Below are 22,314 nucleotides of genomic sequence, written 5' to 3' on the forward strand. Positions count from 1 at the left end.
TTCACCCAACTACATAAGATAATAAAAATAAAATTTGAACAACAAAAAATGATCACTCATTGGGAAACAGCAAGAAAGCAAAGACTAAACCACTGATATCAGCTAGGACGTATAATGTTCATATGGAAGAAACAAGTGAAGTTTGAACCAGATTCATCACAATGGAAGTCTTAAAACAGAAGTTAGATTATAAACACATTATGGTATAGTTTGAGGGTACAGCAAAAAAAGATTTTCTGATGGAATGTAAGAAATAGAGCAGCCATGGAGTTCCATTTACCAAAGTGAGAACTAGTATGTGTAGGCCTTTTAAGCATTAGAGGTAGAAAAGAGTTCAAATCTCATGCCTGACATGGATACTCACAGTCAATGCGTATGTGCTGCATAAGCACTGGGATTGTACAAAAATATGCTGGTTCTGGATAAACTTAGGAGTGATCAACACACACAGTCATATGATTAGATGAAATCAAGAGTATTGGTAGCAAAGGTATGAATGAAGATCAAGCATCTGTGGTGCATTTAAACTTCTTAAAGGAAGGAAATAAGAGTATAATCAATGAAGATGATAATAAAGCAACCAGGGAAGAAGGAAAAGAACTAGGAACATATCTCGTGCACTAAGTAAGTACCATGCTAGCAAAATTCCTCTGACTTTTAACAAACATCGACAATATTACACAGAAAGTTACACAGAAACACCACTGTGTGTGATACTGCTCATGTAATTATCATTTTGCTACTTCATACTTTGTTTAATCCGCCATTAAAGATAAACTACCAAGAGAACAGGCTGCAACACATATACCTGAAAAGGATATCTGATAAGAACTAAAATGCATAAAGGACTACAAAAAAAACCTTCATAATAAAAAAAGGTATCATTTTTTAACTGAGCAAAAGTTTGACAGAAATAAGGAAAGCACATAAAAATATATTCAACATCTTTAGGGAAACACCAATTGAAACCAAAATAAGCCACTATTAAATACGGCTAAAATTAGAAATCACCACCTTAAGTGTTATAAAAAATAATAGGTGAGTCGGGCCCTTTCTGGAATGCTGATTGGACTGTGTAACTGCACTGAAAGTCACTGGGCAGTTTCTTAAAGTTAAATAAGTACTAGTATTGGCTATATTACTCCTATGTCTTTTTTTTCTTTTTTATTGTAATTAGTAAAAGGGTTACATGATATTTGCCAGATAGAAGGTGCGTTAATTCACATACATTGATACCCTTTCACATGTCTTGGTACCCATTTCCCTCCCCCCCCACACCCCCCACCCGTCTTGGTTTTCCCCCCTTCCCTATCAAATTTCAAATATCCAAATACAAATAAATTCAATATATTAGATAACAAAGTGAGATACTATACCAATATGAGATAACAAGGGACAGCAAAGGAGATGAGAGACAACATAGTACATTAAGGACAATAATCATTCATTATATGGCTTTTGTTTTACTATCCTGGAGGTCCTTTTAATTAGCTTCACATTATATGTCCTTATGTATCAAGATTTTGCTCTATTGCAAATCTCTGCTAGTAGAGCCCAAGGTTTCTACTGATTATGACGAATGAGGGAAACCATTGAGCCTAAGTTCCTTTGAGTCTGGCTTACTTCACTTAATATGATTTTTTCTAAGTCTTTCCATTTCCTAACAAATGGGGCGATGTCATTCTTTCTGACAGCAGCATAGAATTCCATTGTGTACAAATACCACAACTTGTTGATCCACTCATCAACTGAGGGACATCTAGGTTGGTTCCATGTCTTTGCTATGGTGAATAGTGCTGCAATGAACATTGTTGTGCTAGTGGGTTTAGTATGTCCTTGTTTCTGGATGGTTGGGTAGATGCCAAGTAGTGGAATTGCTGGGTCATAGGGGAGTTCTATGTTTAGCCTTTTGTCTTTAACTCATTAGAAAGGAAAGCATGGCCTGGCAATAGTGGCTCATACCTTTAATCCTAGACTCTCAGAAGGATGAGATCTGAGGATCGTGGTTCAAAGCCAGCCCGAGTGCAAAAGTCCGGAGCATTCTTATTTCCAATTAACCACCAGAAAACCAGAAGCGGTGCTGTGGCTAAAGTGATAGAACACTAGCCTTGAGCTAAAGAGCTCAGGCACCCAGGCCCAGAGTTCAAGGCCCATGAATGACCCAAAAAAAAAAAAAAAAAAGAAGGAAGGAAGGAGAGAAAGAGAGGGAGGGAGGGAAGAAGGAAGGAGGATAGCATGGGTCCTTATACCAATACTAACACAAATATTTCTAAAAACCAAAAACTGGAAAAATCTCATTAACAAATGAATAAATTATAATACACACATACATACACAATCATTTATAATCAGCAATAATAAGGAATACACTCGAAGAGGAAGATGACTATCAGCAACTTACTTTGACAAGAAACATTTACAACAACTTTACGGTTAATGTCATGTTTAATAATAAAAAGTGCTGGGCTGTGAGTTTGGCCTAGTGGTTGAGTGCTTGCCTAGCATGCATAAAGACCTGGGTTCAATTTCTTGATACCACATACATAGAAAAAAGCCAGAAGTGGTGTTGAGGCCCAAGTGGTAGAGCTCTAGCCTTGAGAAAGTCCAAGGACAGTGTTCAGGCCCTGAGCTCAAGCCTAGGACTGGCAAGCAAGCAAGCAAGCAAAACAAACAAACAAATAAAAAGTGCTACCCCTAAAATCAAGAATTAGGCAAAGATGTTTGTCACCTATCCTTTTCAACATTTTACTCAAAGTCCTCACTAATATAATAAGAAAATCACCATTTGGCATATACTGATCAGGAAGAGACAAATAATATCTTCTGAACTAATAATCACTTACACCAATATTGCAGGAAACAGAACCGTTCATCAAAATCCTCAAAGTAACATGAATGTATAGATTTTGAAATTGAAAACTAGTATCGTTTACATTGAGTAACACTACAAGCTAGTAAAATACAAGATCTATGGGCAGAAAACTATAACTCATGTTCATGGATAGATATAATATTATCAAGATTAGTATATAGTATATAGATCTGATCAAGATCTCTGCAAGTTTTTTTTACACACATGAACAAATTGATTTTAAAATTTATATGGGAATGGTAGGAAATGGCAAAAAACAGAATATTCAATACAATATTAAAGGAAAAGGGACAAAGACAGGGGCTGGCACAATCTAACCTTAAGTTGCACTACGAAAATAATCAAGACACTATGACATGGGCATAACCACAAAGAAATTAGTAGAGGACCTAAAAATAAATCTACTCATGTATAGTCAATCAATCTTTTAAGGTAGAGCAAAGGTAGTAAACACAAAAAAAGAAAAGATATTCACAAATGTACTGGAATTAAATACCCGAATGCAAAGATCAGTTAAATATAACCCTACATAAAAAATTAACTTGAAATAGATCATTAAGCCAAAATGCAACAGTCAACACCAAAAAAACTGCTGAGACAAAAACCTATAAAGCTATACATGACAGTAAATTTGACAATGGCATGATATACAAAAGCAACAACTTATGTTAAAATTAAATGTCATTCAATTAAATGTCATTAAAACTAAAAATTTCTGCTTTGTAAAATTTCTGCATGGAAAACAAGTGAGAGATCATTCAAATACTGGGAGAAAAAAATTCACAAAAATATAAAAACTGTTAACACATAGACCTGCTTGCAACTCAATAAACTTGTTTACATTCCAATATAGTAGTGGCTAGGTACTTAACTAACAAGTTCAAGCCTCTGAATTCAAACCACAAGTACTACCCCTACTCCTCCCCACACCCTCCCAAAAAAAACTGAAGAAAAAGAAAATCAGAAAATTTTTAACTCATGAATCACTTCAAAGACATATCACCAAATAATATACAAAGATAACATGCATATGGAAAGATGCCCAACACTCTCCATCCTTTGGGGACTGACTACAAATTAAAGCCATGTGATTCCACTACACACACCCAGTAGAATGACCAAACTGGGATCTGGAAGCACCAACTGCTGACAAGGATGTGGTACAACAGGAACATTCACACATTGCTGAGGACTGCCAACTGACTCATCTGCTTCTGAGGAGACATACTATTACCACATAAACCAGCAACCGTATTTCACATCTTACCTTGCAATCTGGTATATTATACATACGTTTGTTTATTTGAAATGGGGAAAACAACATGAGGGGAAGGGGCAGGGAGAGGGAAATAGGGACACAAACATGAGAAGAGGTATCAATATGTATGAAGTAATGCTCCTATCTGGTGAATATCACTGTAACCCCTCTATTAATTAATGAAATTAAAATTAAAAAACTTGGGTCTAAAAAGCAACATGTATGTAGATGGAAAATAGTAACTTTATCTTAAGCTTGCAATCAACCAAATCATCTTTCAGTAGGTGATTGCACAAAATGTGGTGCAGCCAGACAATAGATATGATTAAGAGCTAAAGTGAAATAGCTATGAAGGGATAAGAAGACATGGAGAAAATTTAAATTCTTGAAACTAAGCAAAACAATCCAATCTGAATACATGTTATGTATCCTATGATATTGGGGGGGGGAACTTTTCAAAGATTTGAAAGATCAATGGTTGCCAGTAGAGAGGCAGTAAGTAGGGATGAATAGGTAGAAAACCAAAAAAAATTGACACCAGTGAAATTATTCTGCATAATATAATAAGTGCATGTCATTATACATTTGCCAAAACTCACCAATTTACACCACCAGAAGTTAACCCTAACCTAAACTATGGATTGTAATAATGAAGTATCAATCTCGGCCCCTCAATTATAATGAATTTGCCACTCTGGTATGAGCTACCTAGGAAGGAATGCTGTGGTGCTGGGGTGGGAAGACGATATGTGAATACTGCATCTTCTATACAAAGTAAAACTGTTCTTTAAAAACAAAGTAAAACTGTTCTTTAAAAATACTATTTAAAGGAAAACAAATTGACTATGCATACCACAAAATACCACATAATAATAAAATAAAATGATAACATGCCATAATGAAGATTATTTCTAAGCTATTCTAAAAGCTGACAGAAAAACTGTTTGGTATAATCTCATTTACATCAATCTCTGGAAAATGCAAACTACAGTTACACAAAACATCAGTGCTTGCTTGAAAGGACTACTGAAATGGGTGAGATCAGAAGGCAAAAGAAAACTTCTGAAAATCTTACAGGTACACACTTGTACTGAAACTTAGAAACAGTCAATCTTTAACCATAATAAAGGTGAGGTTTTTTTTTTTCTTCTTAAGGATAATAGGACAAACTAAAGGTCATTTCATATATAGTAAGTTGTGAGTTTTTACCGTAGAAGAAGGCATTAAACATAGAAGAGATTAAACATAGCTCAAAGAAGGCTATGGGACAGAATAAGTACTTTCCTACTTCTTAATGGAAGTTACAAAGCATATAAGTATGCTGAACTACTAGATGATTGAAAAGGAAACCTATGCTTGAGAAGATGGATAGTCTAAATACTGAAATGATATCCTTGAAACAGTATGTAATACTAGACAAGACCTAGAGGGGATGGTTACGTCATCTAATGTATATTTGTTACAGAAGGTTAACTGGAGCAGTACAGAGAGGTAGCCAAATGGTAGTAAATGTTCTTATTACTATTTGCTTTCAGAAACTACACGAAAATGTCATCTGAGAATGAGAAGGTTCTAGAAACTTATGAGGAAACTAAGTGAGCAGAAGGTGTGAAGAACAGTAAATGGACTAATATCCGGCAGGTTGAATATTCATCATTAAAAATGCATAGGACCAGTAATGTATTCAGAGTTTTTCAGAATTTGGAATATCTATAAAGAACTTTTGTCAGTTGAACCCCACTAACCTGACAAAAACTTTAATTGGGTGTTCAAGAGTATCAGATTTAGGGGCGGGAGTGTAGCCTAGTGGTAGAATGTTGCCTAGCATGCACGAAGCCCTGGGTTTGATTCCTCAGTACCACATACATAGAAAAAGCCAAAAGTGGTGCTGTGGTTCAAGTGGCAGAGTACTAGCCTTGAGCAAAAAGTGTCCAAGGACAGTGCCCAGGCCCTGAATTCAAGCCCCAAGACTGGCAAAAAAAAAAAAAAAAAAAGTATCAAATTTAGAGTATCACATTAGAGATCAACCTACCATAATCAAAGTACATGTGGATGGCCTGAGGATCTTCAAAATCTTTCAGGACTTTCACAGTGATATTGAGATGTTACGTGTCCTTTTAGAATTCATTCTGCCATAAATCTATAGTGAATTTTCTAAAAGCTATATAACAATGCAATAGAAGAAATATAGAAAAGGCATGAAAAGTCAGCTGTTTTCTAGCAAAACAGATGTTATAGAGATTTGCACTATTTTTCTAGGAAATACTGTTTCCTACAGAAACATCTGTTAGCATGTAATGGATTAGTACTTCCAAATGAATTAAGTAAACATCTTTTGATTTTTTTATGATGATGACAGTGTGTATGTATGTTGGTACTGGGGCTTGAACTCAGGGCCTGGTTTCTGTTCCTGAGCTTCTATGCTCAAGGACAGTACTAAGCCACAGCTGCATTTCTGGCTTTCTGGCAGTTAACTAGTAGTAAGAGTCTCATGGGCTTTCCTGCCCAGGCTGCCTCAATCCTCAATCCTTAGATCTCAGTCTCCTAAGTAGCTAGGATTGTTGGTATGACATCGTTTGATGTCTTAGCTTTAATTTTCAACCAAGTAAATACTGAGAGGTAAGACCTATTTTAACAAAAGCTCACATGGTGAGTTTTTTTCAGTGTAAAAAAGATCCTGGGATAAGAGTTTGAGACTTGCAGAATGTAGTATTTCAAAGTAGTACTTAGAGCCACATGAAGTTACTAATTTTGATTTACTGCAACATCAATCCATGTTCAGCTGCCTGGGTATAGGTATCAAGGCAACAAAAAACAAGATGTGAACTGTGCTGGGAGTTTCACAAGGCAAACACAATTACAAGAGAGACAGACAAGGGAATTAATGTAGGCAAAGAAGCACTTTTAATGATAGACTACAGCATGTAAACTGGTAGAGAAAAAAAGAAAGTAGAATACACATATTGCAGAAACCAATATTTTTAAAGAAGTATAGAAACTGAGGTTCTAAATAAAGCAGATATATAGTGACAGATGATGGCTGGATGAAGAGAGTTAATTTTTCTGGACCTCAATTTTCATGTGTAAAATGAACCTAAAAAGTATGTGCATACATATATATATATTCTTGAAAACTGTCAAAAATGCATTTATACACATTATTCTATTTAATCCCCACATCTTACCTCATCCTTCCCCCTACTCCCAAAAAACCACCCTGTGTGGTATATAGGTTTTAAAAATTATAACAACAGGGCGTAATAATCCAGAGAACGAAGAAAACCTTTGCAATCAACAGCATTTTTGGTATACCTTGAAAGCTAAGATTTTTACAGGGTAAGTCTATTCTAATCTAACCAAAACTCTTGTATGAGAATATAAAAAGATAAAATTGGAAAAGAAAACTGAATCAAAAAGGAAAGGACAGCAATCAGAGCTGACACACCGATCTAGAAATGAATTCTTCTGATCAGTTTGACACAGAGTTTAGAATTTCTTAGCACTGGCCAGCTAAGATATATACACGACTAATTAACTGAGTTTTCTATTAAGCTAAAAAACATTCATTTCAATACATTTCTATGAGCCCTAAATATATACAGAAAGGGATTAAAAGCCGCCAACTTCGAAAAACAAGAAAAAACAAGTTCAGCAAACTAATACTTCCCAACTGCAATACCTTCTGTCAGCAGGGCAATCCACAGTTATGCAGGAAGCTGGGACAAGGAGGACCATCATTCACAGGCAGCCTTAGAAAGAAAAGTATAACAGACTCCCTTTTCCATGTATCCAGCAAAATGCCAGACTGGATGTGAGGCCATCATTTAGTTCACTATTAGTTTGTAGTATATTCCATTTCCCGCAAAGTTCTAGCCTAAGCCCCAACAACATCCACATTCCTTAATTCTCAAAATATATTTTACATAAGTCATTCAACATCAAGCTTTCTGTAACTCCCTTCTCTTACATCTTTGGTTTTCTTAAGAAATGTCTCTCACCACTAAAACTAGCCTCCCTGTGTTTTTACTGTTTCTACTTACTTTCTGTTCCTTGACTTTTGCACGTTAATGTGTTTCTTTCACAATAACAGTTTCACATCATTAAAGTTCTTCAACTTAATTCATCACTATCTCCTCAACTGTTAATTCCTTGGGATTTGACTTGTTCTTCCAACAACTACATTCGCCTACTTTTCAACTTTTTGCAGATTCTCTTCTCTCTTCCCAATCTTAAGAATTTTCCTTCCCTTCCTAGACTTCCTTTCTCCTTTTCTTCTCCTGCTATTTCTCCTCCCACTGTGTCTCCTCAAGCAATTTATTTCATCCAATCTAAATACCTCAGTCTTCATAATTACCAATTTCACATCCCACCTCCTACCTCTCATTTCCAACTACAGATCAAAGTGCCCCGAGGCATCACAATTAAAATGCCCCAAGGAATAATTGGGTTGAAATTTGAATTAGTTCAAATCTAACTTATTCTTCCTCATTCACAATATCTAAACATGTAATCTTCTCACATCTATTCCTCCCTTCTAATCCCTCAACCAAGTTGTCACTTGCCCAGGAATTTTCTCTTCTTATGGATGGACCCCTCTTTGCCTCTGCATAGTATTCAATGAATACTTATATACATGCATATTTAGTTACAATAGCTATACAATATTCTCAGATCACAAAGTTGATTCAAAAGCTTTCTTCAAGCTGGGCACGGTGGCTCATGCCTGTAATCCTAGCAACTCAGGAGGCTGGGATCTTAGGATCATGGTTCAAAGCCAGCCCAGGCACTAAAGTCCATGAGATTCTTATCTCCAATTAACCTCCAGAAAACCTGAGGTAGCCCTGTGGCTCAAGGGTTAGGGTGGTAGCCTTGAGCAAGAGCCAGGGACAACACCCAAACAAACAAAACTTTCTTCACGTTGGTCTCCACTGGCTTACATCTATACATTTAGCTACTCAGGAGGATGAGGCCTAACGGATCAAAGTTTCAAGTTCACTCAGGTAGAAAAGTCTGTGAGACTCCAACTCTAACAGCAAAAAACCAGCATACAAATGTGGTACATTACCAGCCATGAGCAAGAAATCCAAGTGGGAGTGTGAAGCTCTGAGCTCAGCTCCAGTACCAGCCAACCATTCCCCCTCCTCCCGTAAACAAACATACAAGCCAACAAACAAAAAACACACTTTCTTCAGAAGCTTCAATGCTTCTTACTGCAGACTTGGTATGTGATAGCACACACCTATAATCCCAGTACTCTAAGAGGCCTATGATAAAAGATCCCCATCTCAAATCAAGCCTGGGAATAGGCTGTTGGAAAAATAAATTTAAAGGAAAAGTCCTCATGGCCTACTAACTGAGAAAATAGTGTAAACAAATAAAAACATGGGGCCAGGAGTTTGGCCTAGTGGTGAGAGTGCATGCATGAAGCCCTGGTTTCGATTCCTCAGTACCATATACAGAGAAAAAGCCAGCAATACTGCTGTGGCTCAAGTAGTAGAGTACTTGCCTTGAGAAAGCTCAAAGACAGTGCCCAGGACCTGAGTTCAAGCCCCAGGACTAGAGAAAAAAAAAAAAAAAAGCAAAAAACAGAAACATGAATTCCCTGTATTAAACTCATGCTTGAACACTAATTCCTTCTACAGAGTCCTCATCTCAGTACTTAATTATACTTTATAATGAGCCTTCTTGTATTTAATTTCTCTCACAAATGGAAACCCAAATTTTCCTCTGAGATTAAGACAGAAAATTTTCACCTCCTTAAGTCAGCCTCTACCCCTACCTCTAGGGAAATTGTTCCTTCTTCTGTGATCCCATGGGACTTTTTTTTTTATAGAATTTTTATACACAGCCCTATACTGTGATTTAATTTTCACCAAAATTCTATAAAGGAAATATTGTTTAGCTAATCTTACACAAGATAAAACAGACAAAAGAAAATGGATCTACCGCACAGAAAGGAAAAAGGGGAAATACATGCTAATTCAGATCTTCTAGTAATTAAATTTCAGATTTCTTGGTCAAATGGTATAAAATAAAAGTTTGAATTTCTTAAAGGGCAAAAATTCCAAGAAATCTATCACAGATCTTTGTGTGTTAACAGTCACTTTGTGTTTCAAAAAAAAAAAAATCTCTTACCTATTTGAAATAACCCTGTATAATCCAATTGGACTCTATTCTCTTTTTTTTTTTTTTTTTTTTTTTTTGCTGATTTGTCCATAGGTTTTAATTTCATGGAATTTCTTGAGCATTTATGAATTAAATTCTAGTATAAGTGTTTTTGGCGCTTGGAGATGCCCTTCTTGAATACTTTTTTTTTTTTTTTTTTTGCCAGTCCTGGGCTTGGGCTCAGGGCCTGAGCACTGTCCTTGGTCGTTCTCATGGCTAGAGCTCTACCAGTTGAGCCTCAGCAACACTTCTGGCATTTTTGCTATGTATGTGGTACCGAGGAATCGAACCTGGGTCTTCGTGCATGCTAGGCAAGAATCCTACCACTAGGCCAAACTCGAGGCTTTTTTTTTTTCTTTTTTTTGCCAGTCCTGGGCTTGAGCTCAGGGCCTGAGTACTGTCCTTGGACTTTCTCAAGGCTAGAGCTCTACCAATTGAGCCTCAGCACCACTCTGGCTTTTTTTTTTTTTTTTGGTATGTATGTGGTACCAAGGAATCGAACCAGGGCCTTTGTGCATGCTAGGCAAGCACTCTACCAGTAGGCCAAACTCCCGGCCCCTCCTTCTTCAATACTTTTTATTTTTTTTTATTGTAATTAGTAAAAGGGTTACATGATATTTGCCAGATAGAAGGTGCATTAATTCGCATGCATTGATACCCTTTCACATGTCTTGGTACCCATTTCCCTCCCCCCCCACACCCCCCTCCCGTCTTAAGTTTTCCCCCCTTTGGACTCTATTCTTAAAAAATACAGTTCCAAATTTAATCTTAGTTCCAAATTTCACTTCCTCTCATTAGCTTTCCTTAACTTTTCCAGAACTGATTTTTTTTAAGCTTTACAATATCCGTGTTACAAATGTTACACCTATGTGTGCATGACACACACATGTCACACATATGTATGTGCCTATATATGTATGCATATAAGCACCATGTATGCATATATATGTATTTATGTTTGTACATACATTTTTCTTTGTATGCTAGTAGTCTATGCTATTTATGAGCTTCAGTGTAGCCCCCATTCCTTTGTCTACCATGGTATTGCTGTATTACCTAGCACATGCATGGTTTAGTTATCCCCAATTCTCAGTTCCAATTTCTAAGTGTTTTATTTTTGGATGAGAAGTCAATTGTTGTGATTAGCTAAACCTTACTGTGTTGTATTTTAATAATAAACATTACTTGATCCATTCCTGAAATTTAAAGTTCACAGGCCAAAGAAGTATTCTTATATTTCATGGGAGGAAAATCTACATACAGAATTACTACTTCAGATGACTGTAGAGGGCAGCAAAGCAACAGTTGTATCCTCAAAGAAAACCAAGTATTTTTTCAGTTCATTTCAGATTCATCTTTGTATGTTAACTCAGGATTAAAGCTTTGAGGACAAGAGACTTTTTGGACTGTAACAAACAAACTTTATACCATCTATATCTATATCTATAGGTATCTACAGATATAGATGGTATATATATATATATAGATGGCATATATTTATATATACACACACATTTTCACTCTCAACTGTGTACATAACAAAACTATGTCAACATCACAATCCATATAGATATAAAGACACAGAGAGATAGACAGATATAGGTAAAAACTAAGTTGGATAAGTAATACATGGCTTCAAAACAGCCAACATAATGCTCACTCTTCAACAATCTTACAGTTGAAAACACTTTCTCATAGAAAACTTAACCCATTCTTTTCTTTTCTTAAAAACAGAAAAAAGGAGGCCGAGAGTTTAGCCTAGTAGTAGAGTGCTTGCCTACCATGCACAAAGACCCAGGCACGATTCCTTGGTACCACATACATAGAAAAAGCTGGAAGTGGTTCTGTGGCTCTAATGGTAAGCTCTAGCCTTAAGAAAAGCCCAAAGATAGTGCTCAGGCCCTGAGTTCAAGCCCCACGACAGGCAAAAAAAAAAAAAGGAAAGAAAGAAAAAAATTATATGAGACGCTTATCTCCAATTAACCATGTGAAAACTGGCTCAAACTGGTAGAGCACTGACCTTGAGCTGAAGAGCTCAGAGACGGTGCCCAGTCTGAGAATTCAAGTCCTACAACTGACAACAACAATTAAAAAAAAAAATCAACACATTCTGTATATTATGGTTTAGATACAGGTAATTTTGTACTAATAAAAAAGACTTGCATTCTTCCCAAAGGTCTATTGATAAAAAAAAAAAAAACTTCAGTTTAAAATTGGGCACAAAAATAGCATAAGACTAAGAATTTCTGTAAAGAATAAAAACCATGTTAAGAACTAGCTAGGTAACATCTATTAACCTTTTCAAGCTTCTACCTCAACTTTGAAATATGTATATCTTTCAAGATAGGCATATTATTAGAGCATACCTCTCTAAGGATGTATTTACTACAGTTTTTGCACACACACAAAATCCTTTTCCCATTGCCAAATGCATTTAATCATGGTACTTCCTTCCAACAATATACCTTCTTAATGTGTTACAGAAACACTGACAAATACTGTTCTAAAACTAAAAGCATAAAAATGTATCTACTTTCTACAAGTAGAAAGATAAGCCTTTAGGGATAAAGTCATTTTTCACTAAGCACTTCAAAACTTACTAGATAAGAACAGCAATGTAACCTATTTTCAGAGATAGTAAATTGACTTGCACTGTCCAAAATGGTAGCCACCAGCCCCAGTGCACTCAATCAGCTGTGCCTAGTCTAAACTACAATGATCTGAACAGGTGTAAACACCAACATTTTTTTTAATGTAAAATATCTAATCTGTAATTTGACTACCTCAATAAAATTTGGTTATCAACGCATTAATTTCACTTTTATATTTTAGTATAACATTAGAAAAATAAAGCCATGTAGGATAGAACTACATTTCTATCATACAATGTTGGGTTAATCTACACTTGATTTTTACTGATAAACTCTTGAAATAAAGAAATCTGATCCAGAGACCTATGGCTCATACCTATAATCTTTACTATTCAGAAAGCTGAGGCTGGAGAATGGCAGTTCCAAACCAGGCCAAGCCAAAACAACATGAGGCTCTTATCTCCAATATAACTTGCAAAAGGCAGAGCTGAAGGAGTAGTTCAACTGGCTGGATACCTATCACACAAGCAAGCTTACTACATGAGCCTACTAAGCTCAAACCCCAGTCCACAAAAAAATAAATAAATAAAAAATAAATGAATCAGTGTGCCACATGCCAAGCACATGAGAATAGAAATATTGGGATAAAAAAGGAAAAAGGTAGCTAGGTGCCATGGCTCACGCCTGTAATCTTAGCTACTCAGGAGACTGAGATCTGAGGATCAAGGTTCAAAGCTAGTCAGGGCACAAAAGAACCCGAGACTTTTATCTCCAATTAACCTCAAGAAAACGGGAAGTGGGGCGTGGCTCAAGGGTAGGGTGGTAGCTTTGGACTGAAGAGGGCAGGGACAGTGCCCAGGTGGAATTCAAACCCTATGATCCACCAAAAAAAAAAAAGGGAAAAGGTTGAGTGTGAGTGATCACATCGGGTAAATCAGATTAAAAATGCTAGAAGGGGAGCTGGGAGTTTGGCTTAGTAGTAGAATGCTTGCCTAGCATGCAAAAACCCGGGTTCAATTCCTTCATACCACATACATAGAAAAAAAGCATGAAGTGGTGCTGTGGCTCAAGTGGTAGGGATCTAGCCTTGAGAAAGTCCAAGGACAGTACTCAGGCCCTGAGTTCAAGCCCCAGGACTGGCAAAAAAAAAAAAAAAAAAGAACATAACTCATCAAGAAAAAGAAAATTACCCGAAGTTTTTTCTCAAAATACAAAGGCAAAAACTTAAACTGGTAAACACAAAGAGGACTCTGGCACTGTTGTTTTAAAAACAATTCTCTAGCAACTATGATTTGAAACTATCTGTGTAAGCTCTGCTGTTGTTGACCATGTGAGAATAGTGATTGTATACCCTTCGTTGTTTTACTTCTTCTGAGGAAACCTAGGCTGTAAAGTTAATAAAATCTCTACTGAGAATAACAGCCTACTTAAAATCAGAACAAGATTATTTTCAACTGTTAAGAAAAACCTTTAAAATAAAAATACAATCATTATAACCTCTCCTATCTATAGTTGCATGCATATACAACTACAAAATATGAAGCGCTGAAAAGTACTGTCATTTCTTAACTACTGAATCCAATGCATTAATGTGCTTTTGTACATGGATCAAATTCTATTTTATGTATGTCTATACATAATGCAAGAGTTCTCCTTACTTATTCTACTTAGGATAATGAATGGTTATCAATTAACAGGTTTACAAAATACTTCATACACCCTATACCAAAACAAGTAAATCAAAATCTAAGTATAAATTAATGTTACTAAAATAACTATAGTCTAAACTACAATATGGATAATATATAGACTCGCTAAAATTTTAAAATGAAGACCTACAATGTAAGTGATCCACTTAGGGAAAAAAATTCAAATTTTACCCTTGATAAAGGCATAATACAAACTGTATCTAAAATAATCATTATGACCTAGTATGGGTGTAAGTCCCTACAATTCCAGTTACTTGGGAAGCTGAGCTGATAGGATTTCAGTTCGAAGTTAGTCCAAAGAAAAAGTTAGTGAGGCTCTATTCAAAAATAAGTCAAGTAGGGCTATATATGCCTGTTATCCTAGCAAAGTGGGGGCAGATGGATTAAAGTCCCAAAAGGTCTACATAATACCTAAAAGAGAAAAAAAAATATTAAAGGTATAAGGACTACAGGAATAGCTCAACTGACAGAGCACTTGCCTAGCAAGTTGAAAGTTCTGCATTCAATCCTTATTACCACCAAAAAAAAAAATAAGAAGAAGAATGGAAAATACAATATTGGTTAAACTATGTCAGGGCTTAATACAAACATAAATATAAGTTTAATGAATTTCAGGTAAAAATATGTCTTCAAGCTTCTAAAGTTTAGGCAAAAATAAAAATCAAAAATAATCAAAAGCACTACAAACAATGCTTAATTTTTGGTTCTGAATGAATAAAACACAAGATTATATTTACAATTCCATCTGAGTTAAGAGTTATTTCATTTGTGCCTATATTACATATTAATAACATACTTAAAATGATAACCTTTCCCAAGTGATATAATGCTAATGTCAACATTTGTGAAGACTTTAGCAGATTACAAAATAAATTACAGAAATATATTTACTAACAGGCAAATTAAAGAATATCAAAATACTATTTTTTCGAAGGATGTTGCCGTCTCTTTTTCAACGACTGTAAAGTAACTGGTAACAGCCGACAAATTCAATTTCTTTTAACTATTCAGAAGCAAAATGCATGTAAGTTGTTGGGTCACTAAAGCTACAAATATATAAATGCACATAAGAATAATTTAAGTGTTGGAAGTGGTGCTGTGGCTCAAGGGGTAGGGGGTAGCCATGAGCTGAAGAGCCCGAGGAGAATGCCTAGTCCCAGGGTTCAAGTCTCACAACTGACCAAAAAAAAAAAAAAAAAAAAGTAGGTAAATTCTGAAATACTAAATGCTCCAAAAATAAAAAAGTTTTGGAGCAACACAATACCATAAGTAAATAATCACACACTATATGAATTACAGGCTCACGCCTTTAATCCTAGTTATTCAGGAGGCTGAGATCTAAGGATTGTGGTTCAAAGCCAGCCCAGGTAGATAAAGTCCATGGACTCTTATTGCCAAGCCACTAGAAAACTGGAAGTGGAGCTGTGGCTCAAGTGGCAGAGGATCAGCCTTGAGCCACAGGGACAGCACCCAGACCCAGAGTTCAAGCCCCATAACCCAAAAGTGTGGTTTACCAGGCAATGGTGGTCTCACATGTAATCCTAGCTACTCAAGAGGCTGAGATAGGAAGATCATGAAGATCAGGGTCTGAACACAGACTAAGCAGGAAAGTCCATGAAACCCTTAGCTCCAATTAACCATCAACAAGACCAGAAGTAGAATTGTGGCTTAAGTGTAATAGCCTTGAGCAAAAAAAGCTCAGCGCAGTCCCAACATCAGGACTGGCACATGCGCGCACACACACGCACGCGCACACGCACACACACACACACACACACACACACACACGCACACACATGCACACACAAAGAAAAAAACCTAAACAAATAAATGCTCAATCTTTAGCTAGATATGGTGATAAGAACTTGACTATACTACCAATCAGGATGCTGATCCAGAAAATCAAGGCCAGCCTGGGCTATGATGCAAGATCCTGTCTCTAAAATGTGCAGTTTCTCATGTAAGTGCTGCTGGCTGTGGCGGATAACCCTGGCTGTGTGGCAAGTGGAAATCAGATGGATGTAGCTTCTAAACCAGATGGGCAAAATGGTGGAAGACTGTGGCTCAACCAGTGGCAGACATATCTACCATCGCAGGTACACAGGAGAAAGAAATCAGGAGGACTAAGGTTCTAAGCCAACCCTGGCCAAAAGGGGAAAAAAAATTCACAAGATACCATCTTAACAGAAAAAGCTGGACACGGTGGTGTCTGCCTGTTCTCACAACTATGTGGGGAAGTATATATAGGAAAGACTGTGGTTCAGACCAAGTTGGACAAAAAGGGAGACCCTACCAGCACAAAAAGATCTCAGGCTGTGGGCTTAACTTGTAATGCCATTTGCCTATGTTCTTAACAAATGCAACATCTTGAGTTCAAACCCACTACTGCCAAAAAAAAAAGTTTACTCAAATAAGACGGCGTATACTAATATGAGCTCTACCAGTATGAATAACAGGCCAAAAATGATAAAAATAAACCATAGTTACAGTGATGGTAAGGTTAAGTAAGCCATTGAATCCAAATGGTAGCAAAAAGAATTATGTATGAAAAAAACAAGTATTGTGATTAATAAGCCACCAGAGCTGTCTTTTTCCAGCCTAAAACTGTTTCCAAATCTACAATTATGCCTACTCAAACATAAGCACATAACATATGCAGCAAATAGTACTGTGAATGTTAATATTACTAACATTAATGGTTAGATCAACAAGTTGTAAGAACAACAACTCAGATGAATCAAATTCTGTTTCCATTCTCACTAAGTATCCCTAAATCACAACTGTGTCCTACTCAAAGACCGAATTCTAAAATAGAAGTTGATGGAAAAAAAAAAAAACTTGTCAGAAGTATTCACAAATTAGGGTGTTATAACACTATGAGCCAAATAAGGAAGTTCTTTAAATGAGCAGTGCACAGACACACAAGCTACTGTTTATGTCTACAACTAACTACCCAGAGTTAACTCTAAACTACAACACCTTCTCTATGTCAAAATCCACGTAACTACAACTGCTTAAGATTTTAGGCTGTAAAATAATTTGGCCACCTCCTCTAATATCACATTATTAGAGTTTCAAAAATCTTTCTTCCATGTGAAAACTATTGGATTTCTTCAACTAGTGACCAATGCTCATTTACACAATCGCTATGAAATCATACGCAAATTCTATCTTCCACAGTTGGTCGGTACCTACCTCCAGCCTCCTATGGCTTTTGTCTGACTAGACAAGTGCAACTCTGTGGAGTTTCTTAATATAAACTTTCAGGACAGTAAAGTGTTAACACTTTCTCCAACTACCCTCCAATTCAACTGTGAGCAGCTCTGATCTATAATCTTAATGGAATGTAAGAACAGCACACAAATTCAATCTAGAATCTTTTATCCAAGGGGTAATAGATTAAGAACCTTGCCTTGGAACAAAACATCTGGGAAGTGGTGGCTACACAGTGCACATTAAGTAACACGCCCTTTATCATACTACACACCATGTAAATCAGAAACTTTCATTACAGTTCAGAAAACGTGGTTGTACATTGGTACAGGAAATTATCAGCCCAGAAGAGGCACTCACTCACTGTATCTCTTAACTGCCTCTTTCAGACCCAACTCCCCTGACTCACCCAGAACAGGAGCCTGTCTCCTGAATCTCTCTACCCAATACATTTGCACACATCTCTCCTTTTAGTATAAGATTTCATGATACACTGAAAACCAGTCTTTGAGCAAGACCACCTTTCCCACCAAGTAAGATCTCTTGAATGAATAATGTCCTGCAGCATTTTGCTATTACCCAGACATTTAAATCTCTAAAGACTTGGCCTCCTTTTCCCCAAATCACACCCCCACCAACCCCCATCTGCCCATTATCACCTCTTTTTCTCTTTCATGAAAAAGATTTTTTTTTTCTTTTACACGGATCTGTTATTTAAAAAGTGGGCCTCAAGTCTCAGCTACCTGGGAACAGAACTTAACAAGGGATTAGCTCTCTAGACAAAACTACCTCCCCCCCAGCCCAGGAATTAAAAAGGGGTGTGTGGGGGGGGGGTGCAGAGAGAGACTTGGAGAAAGCAGCCCATGGCTTTTTTTTTTTTATTAGAACAGCCAAGACGTGGTCCGCTATCAAGTATTCACAAGGTAAATCTCGGTCCTAGGGACAAAATGGGGCTTGTTAAAAAAATAAACAAACAAGGGCAGCTTGAAAATGTCCCACAACTGGAACCCAGCACCTCAGGGCTTGATCCAAGAGAGATCCAAAGCATGGGGCCCGGAAGACCAAAGAAGAGAACGGGGAGGGAACGAAACAAACTGGCCCGAGAGGATGCTGCGGAAGGGTGGGTTAAGATGGAGCCTACTCCTCGGGGTGGAAGGCCCCGGGGGGGGGGGACCCGAAGGCGCCGCGCCCCGGGGGTCGCCAGGCTCCCCGGCTCCAGGTTCGCGGGAGCCAAGGGGAAAGGAGAGACACTGAAAAGAAAGAACGGGGGAAGGAGGCGGCCGCCGACGTGCACGCCGGCATCTCCACTCCAGCCCGGGGTCCGCGCCCGCCCTCCGCTCGCTCCACCGAGGAACTAACGGTCCCCGGAGCCGACCTGGAGCTCCGCGCTCCCGGCCCCGGCCTCCCGGCCACGCCGCGGCGGGCGACCCGCGCGGCCCGGGGGGCGAGGGCGGGCGGAGGCGCGGCGGGACCGCGGGACGCCGGCGTCCGGCGCGCCGTTCCTTCGTTCGTTCGTTCGTTCGCCGGCTCGGCTCCCCCCACCCCCCTTCTTCGCCGGCCTCGCCCCGGGGCGCGGCGAAAAGTTTCCAGCCAAAGTCCGCGGCACCCGCTGGTGCCGCCAACTGCCGAACCTAACTGCCTCCAGCGCCCGGACGGCGGCCCGGCCCCATCCGGCCCGGCCGCCGCGCCGGGACCCGGGGTCGCGCCTCCTCCCCCTCCACTCTCTCTCCCTCTCTCTTTCGCCCGCGCCGGCCTCCGCCGTTTTCACCTACCGCAGAGCCGGGAGAAGAGCAGCAGCGGGAAGAGCAGCAGCAGCAGCAGCGGCGGCGGCGTCGGGGATGGCAGCAGCAGCCCGGCACCGGGGGGAGAGGCGGAGGAAAGTTGTGCTTTGCCGCCTCCGGGACACAGCGGGGCCGGCCCCGGGGTCCGCGCCATCCCCCACCCTCCCCCCGGCTCGCCCACCCGCCCCCCGGCTGCCCCGGCCCCGGCGCCCTCCGGCTCTGGTTGGCGGCGGCAGCAGCAGCGGCCGCGGCTCGGCGGCGGCGGTGGAAGGTCCCGGCGCGCGTGTCTCCTAACTCCCAGCTCTTGCGCCGTCGCCGCCGGCTGACACTCTGCCGAGCGCTCGCGGATGCCTCGACTCCGCCGTCGCCGCCGACGCCACTGCCGAAGCTGAGGCGGGAGCCGCCCGCCGCCGCCGCCGCCGCCGCCGCCGCTGCCGCTGCCGCCGCCGCCGCCGCCGCTGCCACTCCCCTCCCCCCCGGCACCCGCCCGCCTCCAACTCCTGGGAACTCGGAACGCACCACCCCGCCCTCGCGGGTGGGGGGGGAGAGAAAGAAAGAGAAAGATTGAGAGAGAGAGCGCCGACCCTCACCGCCGCCGGGACGCGCCCGCCCTCCCCGGCCACTCGGCTCCCCGTCTGATCCCGGGTGAGAGCCCAGTCTCCTCCCACTCCTTCCCCTCCTACGAACGCTCCTCCCCTCTCCAGTGGAGAAAAAGAAAACCCCTTCATCCACCTTGATAACGGGGGATCCCCCCCTCCCCAGAAGGGTTGTGGAAAGGACAGGACGATCTGGAATAGGTTAGCTGGCCCCGCCCCTCGCCCCGGCTTCGTCCCCCCCCCAGCGTTTCCAATGGTCTCGCCCACTCCGCCCCTCGCGGTTCCCCGGCGTGGCCAGGGCGCAGTCGGAGCTGGGAGGGCGGTGGGACGGGCGCGTCGGGCGCCGTTCTCCCCGGAGCCGAGCCGCCGGGTCTCCGTGACGGGGACCCCGGAGGAGGTGTCTGGGAGCGAGGGGGCGGCGGGCGGGGGGAGGGAAAGCGCCCCCCCCACCCCCGGGAGCAGGCGGCTCCTCCGCGGGCCCCGCTCAGGGTTCCAGGATCGGGAAGCTGGACGCTCGCAGCCCCGCGGGGGGACCCGTCGTCTCCCCCTCGTCCGCCCGCCGGGCCGCTGGGGACCCCGGGGAGTGACTTTCCGCGGCTCTCCGCACCCCCAAACCCCGTCTCTTTTTTTTCCCCTCTTCTCCCCCCGGCCCCCCGTTTGTCGAGGTCCGCACGGGCCTTTCTCCGGGAGCGCCGGCTGGGTGGCTGGGACGGCGGGGCCGGCGGGCTGGTCCGCGTCGGGGGCCGTGGATGTCCACCCCGCCCCGGACCCCTCTTCCGGGGTCTCTCCGGGCCGGGCGGGGAGGGGGGGTCTGTTGGTTTGGTTTTTTTATTTTCTTCCCTGGTCTTTTGCATGTTCGCACACGTGTCATTTTATGTTCTCGTCTTCCTCGGAACCTCCCGCGAAAAAAGAAAACGGCAAAGCGACCTCGGGGAAGGAGTCAGACATTTCCTCTGTAAAAAGAGCAGTGTCTGTGGTGTTTGCTACCGCGATCCACCCCCCAGACTAGCTGGCCCTGCTCTCCATCCCACCTGCCCCCGGGACACAGTCCACGTGGCTTGACCTTGAAGCCCCCGCCCGCGGGTCCGCGGGGCAAGGGCTGCTCGAGGGGGCGCACGTGGCGGAGGGGGAGGACATCCCGCCCGGAAGCCGGGCACCATTCCTCTCATGGAGGTCCCGGCCACGTCTACCGTGTTGCCAGGAGGTGAAGGAGCACCGGCCACCCAGAGATGAGCCTTGTTGCAGCTGAACCACCCGCGTTGTCCTCTGCTTTGAATCTCTAGTCCCTCCTCCCACCCCCTCCCCCTTCCCAAAAAACCCAGTGGTGTCCAAGGCTTGACTCACTGACTCACCTCCAGCGACACTGCAGTCCTACCCCCTGCTCGACTCTCAAAACTCTTGTTCTGTCTCACCTCCCATCCTGTCTGGAAGGTCTGGGTCTAGTACCTCTTTCTCTTCATCCCCTTTCCTGTTCCCTCATCCTCCCTTTGCCCCCGGGAAGCCTGTCCCCTCACAGGCACTGCTTTCTGTCACCTATTCTCAGGACGCGCTTGTGAATGAACCTTGGCCCCCTGCCACTCAGGGAAATCCCATGATGATGATGGCCATTGACGAAATGTATCTATTGTGACATGCCTCTATTGTGACATGCCTGGGATGTGCTGACACCATTTCCCTTGAGGAAAAAAAAAAAGAAATGCTCCTATTTTCACATTCCCTAAACCTAATTTCACTGCTAAATTTAAGACAGCCCACTGTGCGTGCAACTACTAGGTAATTATCTGTTTAGATAGCACTTTAACACTTACTTGAGACTCAGAAATGTTAAACAACCAAAATTCTAATATTGGTAGCCAATTTTATTTCCCTATCTTTTCCCTGGTGATTCCAGCCTCCAGGAAAAGTAATATAGTTAATATTTTTAAAGGCTCCAAAGGCTTAATATGGGGGCTATTGTGCAATTTGCTACAGAGATCATAAGGAATTACCAAGTTTAGTATGTCTCAAGAGTATGATATGAACCTTTAAAGTTTTTTTCTTCCATATCTGAAGAAATTGAATAGTGGCATGCTAGGATTATATTCTCACACCTAAAATGAGAAAGAAAAAAAAAAGGCCTGGAATACCAA

General features: G+C 41.1%; 1 protein-coding gene and 1 long non-coding RNA gene across 3 annotated transcripts in view; both read right to left on the minus strand.

The window, feature by feature from the left end:
- The window catches only part of Nectin3 (nectin cell adhesion molecule 3), a 92,694-nt gene extending 72,936 nt beyond the window's left edge, over window positions 1–19,758 (minus strand). The window contains exon 1 of one of the 2 annotated variants that reach the window (XM_090346821.1): window positions 19,581–19,752. In XM_090346821.1, coding sequence (XP_090202947.1) covers window positions 19,581–19,743 — 163 coding nt within the window. In that variant the 5' untranslated portion in view covers window positions 19,744–19,752. Of the gene's footprint in view, window positions 1–19,580 lie in introns of both variants that reach the window. The other variant, XM_090346820.1, reaches the window with a different exon arrangement.
- A 1,239-nt stretch (window positions 19,759–20,997) lies between these two features.
- Window positions 20,998–21,784, minus strand: LOC150069366 (uncharacterized). Its single transcript, XR_016537873.1, has 2 exons — window positions 21,538–21,784; window positions 20,998–21,138 (listed from the first exon to the last, which is right to left on the minus strand). It is a non-coding gene; the product is annotated as an uncharacterized LOC150069366 (long non-coding RNA).
- Window positions 21,785–22,314: the final 530 nt, after the last annotated feature.

The sequence above is a fragment of the Megascapheus bottae genome, chromosome 1, assembly GCF_031878675.1.
Source record: "Megascapheus bottae isolate mThoBot1 chromosome 1, mThoBot2.hap1, whole genome shotgun sequence".
Taxonomy (NCBI): domain Eukaryota; kingdom Metazoa; phylum Chordata; class Mammalia; order Rodentia; family Geomyidae; genus Megascapheus; species Megascapheus bottae.